At 36.1% G+C, this 8,453-nt stretch overlaps 1 protein-coding gene across 1 annotated transcript; it reads left to right on the top strand.

The window, feature by feature from the left end:
- Positions 1–1,972: 1,972 nt before the first annotated feature.
- LOC131929924 (uncharacterized) lies at positions 1,973–6,896 on the top strand (the record flags this gene model as incomplete). Its single annotated transcript, XM_059286314.1, has 3 exons — positions 1,973–2,166; positions 5,312–5,474; positions 6,687–6,896. Coding segments are annotated over exons 1-3 (550 nt in total), but the record flags the coding sequence as incomplete, so codon positions are not given.
- Positions 6,897–8,453: the final 1,557 nt, after the last annotated feature.

The following is an 8,453-nucleotide window of genomic DNA, read 5'->3' as shown; positions in this document are numbered from 1 at the left end:
CAAAACAACAAAACGCAAACATAACGCTAACACAATTACAAATACAAACGAAAACAAAAACCTAACAACAAACCCAACCACAACCACAAACACCAATACAAACACAAAGAAAAAACAAACAAAAAAGCAAACGAAAACAAAAACCTAACAACAAACCCAACCACAAACACCAATACCAACAAAAAAAATCAACGAAAAAAGCAAACGAAAACAAACCAAATCCAAACGCAAAACCAACCAAAAACACAAATACAAACCAAACAAAAAAAACACAAACAAAAACGAAAAAAAAAAGAACAAAAACGAACCAAATCAAAACGCAACCACTAACGCAAACCCACCTAAACACAAAGAAAACACTAACGCGAACATAAACGCCCGGGGCGGAATCACCTGTTTTAGCTTAATGAACGACTATAGTACCCCAAGTTATTCACAGTCTTTTGCACTCACTTAAACGAACGCGCCTGTTTCAATTTAATAAACAATTTTAATACTCCAAGCTTATCCGTAAAATACCTACAACATTTGCACTTGATCAATCCCCGCTAATTATGTAATTATTTTTTTTTCCCAACACCAAAACAAAGTAATTAAAAAGTAAATTATTTTCGACTAATGCAATGATTTTATAAAGGGAAGTAATTGCGTTTTTCCTAATTTATCAAAGGGAAGTAAGTGCTATAGGACTAAATAAAGACATAATTAGAATTTTTGTAAAAGATGATATTTTTTTTAAAACTTGTGTTTCATGAACACGCCGACAATTATTACTGTAATTTGAAAAATGAAAATTATTTCCCAACACTTTCAATGGTAATTTTTTAGCTCATAAATTTAGACAAATGCGCACGATAATTTTCTAACTTTTAAATTCGTACAATTCCAACGATATACAAATGCGTTACATACAGAACTGAGCTTTATATATTAGATACAATTTTATTATATTTTTTTTTGTCAACACATAGGTTTCATTGTCTAGAATGATTTTTAACGAGTTCCCGTGATTTTCTATAGGCCAGGGTAGGCAAAATCAGAGGCGTAGCGTTGGCGGGGCGGGTGTGCGGACCGCACCGGTGACACCATTTAGGGGGGGGGGGGTGACACCATGGCAAAAAAATTGCAAAATTTACAGAAGAAAAATGCTTTGTGTCTGTTCCATTAATGATTAATTACAGTTAAATAATCTTTTAAGTATTAATTATTACAAGGGTGTGGGGTGACACCATGACGTAAACGGGTTAACTGAAGAGAAAACAGTGCTACTTCCAACTGTATTATTAATAAACTATAGATAAACATTGTTACTATTAAGTTAACAGTGATTTAATCTTATACACATACATGTACGCGTATGCGGTGTATATTTAAATTATAGACCTATGAAGGCCGACACACACACAAACACACACACACACTCATAATTATATATATATATATATATATATATATATATATATATATATATATATATATATATATATATATATATATATATATATATATATATATATATATATATATATGTATATATATATATATATATATATATATATATATATATATATATATATATATATATATATATATATATATATATATATATATATAATCTTTATGATAAAATATTGTATAAAAGTACCACGTGACTATGTTATAGAGCCACCGTGTGAGAACCAGCGTCTCTTTCAGGCATATCTTCGGGAGTGGGGTGGGGGGCAACGAAATAGAATGTATATAGAATAGAATAGACAATATACTTTAAAAACTTGTATCATTTCCCCTCCACCCCCCTGAAAGTTTGAAGTGACCCCCCCCCCCCCCCGATACAAAAGTCTGAAAGACACCGGGAGTGAACCCCACCTACCACACCCATAGATTCGCCACAATGTACGAATTAGTCTTATTGATTTTCTTTACATGTTCTTAATTTTCTTTAAAAATCCTCAAATCGATCATTTCCTTTCCAGCAGTCGAAGACGCACCATGCTGTGGTCTACTGGTGCCGTGCTCCTGTCCGTGTGTAGTACCTTGTTCTGGACACACCCTGTCTCCAGTCACGGGCTACTAGCTGACCCCCCTAGCCGCAGCTCGATGTGGAGACTAGGCTACCCGACGCCCGTCAATTACCAGGACAACGAGCTCTTCTGTGGAGGATTTGCTGTACGATTCTGTTGTTTAAATGTACTAGTTTGTATTCCCGTTCGTGCCCAAGACACACGGGGCAGATGAAGTAAAATGTATCTGTCTACTATTTCAAAATCGTGTCTTATCTACAAACATTTTAAAAGTAAAGATTCCTCTTTAGACTAAAGATCCATTGGGCAGATGAAGTAGAGTTCATAGGTTTCTTGACCTCGGTATATAAAGGGATAATGTGGTCAGTACAGTGGCGTAGCGAGGTCGGGTGTCACCCGGTGCGGCACTTAATGGTGTCACCTCCCCAGAGGCATAGAAACCCTTCCCAGGGACAAACTTTCAAATTTTCGATTTGCAACCCCCCCCCCCTCAAACTTTCGATTTGCACCCCCCCCCCCCTCAAGTTTTCGTTTTGCACCCCCCCCCTCAAACTTTCGATTTGCACCCCCCCCTCGAGTTTTTCTCTATATATTTTGCTATTTTTTGCCTTGGTGTCACCCCCCGAAATGGTGTCACCCGGTGCGGTCCGCACCCCCCGCCCCCCCCCCCCCCCTCGCTACGCCCCTGGGTCAGTACAACGACCAGCCGCCTTTACTTTCCCTAACGTGAGTTAGATACCCATCATAGTTGGGTGGACTCAGGAACGTTCCACTAACTTGAACCCGGATTCTTAAAATTGTTAATTCGTTATATTGTATATAAGTGTGTATCTGTGTGCTTATTATAGGTTATGGTGATCAGACTGCCCAGTCGACTTTACTTTCCCTAACGTGAGTTAGGTACCCATCAGAGCTGACTGGTAACAGGGACGTTCTACTGACTTGAACCCGGATTTGAACTCGAGACTTTCGTGATAGCAGTCTAGCGCTCTACCGCTAAATCACGCCGTCCGTTAAATGTCCTAAATATTAATCTTGTAATCTTTTCAGACATGGCGGTCAATAGGCTGATTACGTATGGTTAATCCGTGTATGAGAATTCATCACATACAAGGATGTTGTGGTTAGTTATATGCCCAGCTACCTTTACTTTCCCTAACTGAGCGTATGGACTGAGGGATGTCCCACGATTCTAGCTAGCAATCCGAACTCGAGGCTTTCGTGCAGTTTATTTTATTTTTTTAAAAGGAACGAAAGTTGGATACTGTGAATTACAATCGCGAGAGCCCTTATAGTAGTAACATGTTTTAAATTTAACATGTACTAGTCTAATAAAATCTCATTATGGGACGGTGAATGACTACTAAGTCTTACGTTGGGATCCCGGGTTCTCTGGTGGGTACCTGAATCATTTTAGTGTACACAAACAGGATAACTCTACTTCATCCACACACTTCACCTAAAATCTTTATTTATATAATTAAGTAAAACGTTTACTTACAAATGTTGTTTCGCGTTTAGTTACAGCTATTGTCAACAGTGAGTGTGTCACTTTCGGTCTACTATTTCAAAATGTGTCTTCTCTACAAACATTTTAAAAGTAAAGATTCCTCTTTAGACTTAACGATCCATTTGGTAGATGAAGTGGAGTTCATATGTTTCTTGACCTCGGCATATACAAGGATAATGTAGTCAGCACTTTGCCCAGCTGCCTTTACTTTCCCAAACGTGAGTTAGGTACCCATCAGAGCTGGGTGGAAACAGGGACGTCGTACTTAATTGAACCCGGATTCGAACTCGAAACTATCGGGTCAGCAGTCTATAAACATTTTACGCTCTTAAAATTGATAATTCCTTATATTGAATACACAAATGTGTGTCGGTAGGTGTCTCTGTGTGTCTGCGTGTGTGTCTATATTATGACAGGGTGCTTCTGTGTTCCTAATGCCTACCTACGCATCTTAACCCCGTACAATTCTTGAAGTTTGAATGACAGTAAAAAATTCCGTTTGCCAATGCATATTGTTCAGTAGTGCATAGCCGGCTGTTAAATGCTCTAGCATAGAACATTCTATATGTATGCACTCTAAGTGTGCTAAATCATTAGATTGAGAATGAATGTAATCACTTAATTATGTCCTTCAAATCTTTTTCCAAATAAAAATGTTCTTACAATTTTTTTTTTCATACATATACACTGAATTTTGAGAAATATTTTAACCGGATCTCGAGAAATTGTTTAAAAATATCATTTTTTATTTTATTTATTTTTTTTATACGTGATGCGTATGAGATTATGTATTCCTTAAAGGGAATCTTCACAAGCACATGTTTAATAACCACTATGAGACTTTCTTTGTCTTAAGGGAGACTATCATATAGTAGTAAAGGTTATCCTGTCTTTAAACTAAACTTAAGGTTGCGACTTAATTTGAGATAAAGCATAAACCTTGTGCACCTCATATAGGTCATTCAGGGGAACGGGCGGACTAAATAAATTTTCCGGGGGAAGGTGGGGGGGGGGGGGGCGCTGATAAAAGTATGTATTTTCTATATAAATTCGATTAGGTTCCCAGGGGGGAGGTAGACGGTGGATGTACCCCCTCATCGAAGGGAATATCTAAAAGAAACACTCCATACTTTTTTTCCGGGGGGGGGGGGACTTGAAATTTTCGGGGGGGGGGGGAAGAGGGGCGGTAGACTTTCTTCGAGGGGGGGGGGGCGGTCACTGTTAAAAGTATACCTTTTCTATATCAATTTCATTTCGTTCGGGGGGGGGGGGGAAGCGGTAGACTTTTTCCGAAGAGATGCCTGGAAGACACTCTGCTCCAAGTAATGAAATCACACTCCTGAGGGAGAGACGGGGATGAGTGTCAAAGTTTGAGACGATTCTGGATGATTTCACACATTTGCACAATTAATAGAAATAAAATGTTTTAAACAATACATTTTAGAAGTTCAGTCGCATTTTTAAAGACAGTCTGTAAAGTGTAATAAAAAAAAGTATCTAATTCTGGAGATGCTTTGAAGGGGGTCTGACCTATTGCGCAGATGTATGACGATGGAGTAAGAAGGTTGGCCAAACAAGCTGTGACGTTATTTGTGGGCCACCCCTTTGTGGGCCATACCTAAGTTCTTTTATCCTTTTATCAGCTCTACTATATATATATATATATATATATATATATATATATATATATATATATATATATATATATATATATATATATATATATATATATATATATATATATAACTGTATGTATAATGTCAAGTGTATGTCAGTCTAGCATCAAGTAGAGCAAGGCTACAAGTGTGGCGTATGTGGCGACCCCTACGATGGGGTGCGAGACAACGAGGAAGGCGGGAAATACGCCACAGGGATCATTACACGAACATACCATCAAGGGCAGACAGCAACATTTCGAGTGAACATAACAGCCAATCACAAAGGTTTAGACTTTTTCTTTGACTGTCTAATATATATATATATATATATATATATATATATATATATATATATATATATATATATATATATATATATATATATATATATATATATATATATATATATATATATATATCAAGTTAATATTACTCAGAGCACTTTAGAGATTTTAACAGTATAGATTTACTATAGATCGCTCTGTAATTTTAGACCTATGGATATATGTAGACCTCAATAAAAATAACTGGCTTTATTCTCTCAAGAGAGTGTTAGATAAAGAGAGTGCTTGTAGAATTTGTAAAAAAAAAATTTTTACAGACGAGTTACTTTTTTAACAGTCCCAATAATTACCATGTCTTTCATGTGCCGTCCTCAATGTTATGGCTCCAGGTTTTACACTAAGCCTAATCAAGGGCGTAGCGAGGGGGGGCGGGGTAGGGGGTGCGGACCGCACCGGGTGACACCATTTAGGGGGGTGGCACCAAGGCACAAAAAATATAGAGAAATACTTGAGGGGGTGCAAATTGAAAGTTTGAGGGGTGGGGGGAGTGCAAATCGAAAACTTGAGGGGGGTGCAAATCGAAAGTTTGGGGGGGGGGTGCAAAATCGAAAATTTGAGGGGGGGGGGTGCAAATTGAAAATTTGAAAGTTTGTCCCCGGGAAGGGTCGCTACGCCTCGGGGGGGGGGGGGGGGTGACACCATTAAGTGTCGCACTGGGTGACACCCGACCTCGCTACGCCACTGAGCCTAATTAACTATAAAGTTTAATATTAGTAGCGTTGGTATAACTATTTTTATTACTAAGTATTACAATGATTCGTATTCTTCTTCGTTATTAATTATAATACTATAGGGGATTTCATACAACACAAATTTAATATTACATGTCAACTTCTTGAGCGCTATTTAGCCCGTTGACCCTGACTTCAGCCTACCTTTTTTTACTGGATGTTTCCATAGCCTTTTACTGCCCACGTACTAGATCTAACTGCAAGGCAGCAGTTGTTTACTTTTGGAGTTTCTAATCTATTTAGGTTGCTGTCCCCAGCTATCGAGCGTCATATATCCGGGATAAGAATAATAATCAAATAATACCCGACAAATAGGATGTAAACAAATTTGATCTGTCAGTACAATGTCCATATTCCTTTGGTTATTTATCTTTTTGAATTTGAACTACCACTAATTAATTAATTAATTAATTTGATTGCAGGGTATTTTGAGTTCAAGCTTTGCCCCACCAACAGTGCCACGGTCAAGACGACCCAGGCTTGCCTTGACCTTTACCCCGTGCAGATGGCGGACGGGTCGGGCACCAAGTACCAACTAACCCCCGGGGTGGCGAAGACCTTTGACGTGCAGGTGCAGCTACCCCAGGACTTGAACTGCAGGCTGTGTGTCCTACAGTGGCGCTACCACACAGGTATCACACGGTACCGCCCGACACCCGTCACGTGTCATCTGATGACATGACATCCCATAACATGACATGACAATTCTTGACATGTAATGACCTTTGATTATATAACAGGACACATCACCACATTACAAAACAACTCTAAACATGAAATGACAATTCATGACACTTTGATTACATAACTTGACATATCATAACATTACAAAACATCTCATAATATGACGTCTTGTGGTGTTACAGGACTTATACATTTTCTTTATTTCACACCATAGGCGGCAAAATTGTATCAACTTTGAGTTACTCTAAGCAGAGTTATCTAAACTTTTGCCGGTGCGCCTAGCTGACGTCTTGACGCCTTTCAAACATTTACCCTCATACACACACACACACACACATATATATATATATATATATATATATATATATATATATATATATATATATATATATATATATATATATATATATACATATATATATATACATATAATATATATATATATATATATATATATATATATATATATATATATATATATATATATAGGCTATATATATATATATAGGCTATATATATATATATATATATATATATATATATATATATATATATATATATATATATATATACATACATATATATATTTATTATATATATATGTATATATATATATATTTATTATATATATATATATATATATATATATATAAATATGTATATATATATATATATATATATATATATATATATATATATATATATATATATATATATATATATATATATATATATATATTTCAGCGGTTCTTAACCTTTGTGGAGTTACTGAACCCCACCAGTTTCATTCACCAAACCCCTCAATACAATGTCTGTCCTTCTATCTGTCTCACTTCTAAATCTATAATCGACATTTTATCAATGGCAGGTTTTTATGAAAGTTTGTCGGTCCTTGAACTCTTCTATTATTAAATCACGCAACCCTATTTAGCGATTTTTATCTTCAATACCGTTTTGAAGTTAGTTTCTTAAAACTGTGGACATAAATATAATGTGTATCCAAAAAGTTTGTCTAGATCTGTAAAAGGTAAAATAAATTGTAAATCGTAACGAATACTTTGTGATATTCTTGTGAAATGAGGCAGATGGCAGTTTATACATTAGACCGGTACAGCTGATGATTGAAGGTATTAAGTTAGATCCAACCTGAATTCAATGATCAAACGCACTGTGTTAAACGTGACAGTAACTCCTGATGACAACGATAACTGAATCGATCACTGCGCTAACTAAAAATAGATAGATCAATGCAATAACTAACTAGATTAATACAATAACTCAATTTTTCAATGCAATAACTGAATCGATTAATGGAATAGCTAAATCGACGAATTCAATACTGAATAGACCAATGCAATAGCTGAATCGATGAATGAAATAGCTAAATCGATCATTACAGTAACTGAATCGATCAATAAAATTACTTAATTGATCAATACAACAACTGAATCGATCAATAAAATAGCTAATAGATCAATACAATAACTAAATCGATTAATAAAGTT

Source organism: Physella acuta, unplaced genomic scaffold, assembly GCF_028476545.2.
Source record: "Physella acuta isolate Inbredline_101_S28 unplaced genomic scaffold, ASM2847654v3 ptg001696l, whole genome shotgun sequence".
Classification (NCBI taxonomy): domain Eukaryota; kingdom Metazoa; phylum Mollusca; class Gastropoda; family Physidae; genus Physella; species Physella acuta.
Note: the sequence above shows the minus strand (reverse complement) of the source record. Positions and strands in the feature narration are given on the sequence as shown.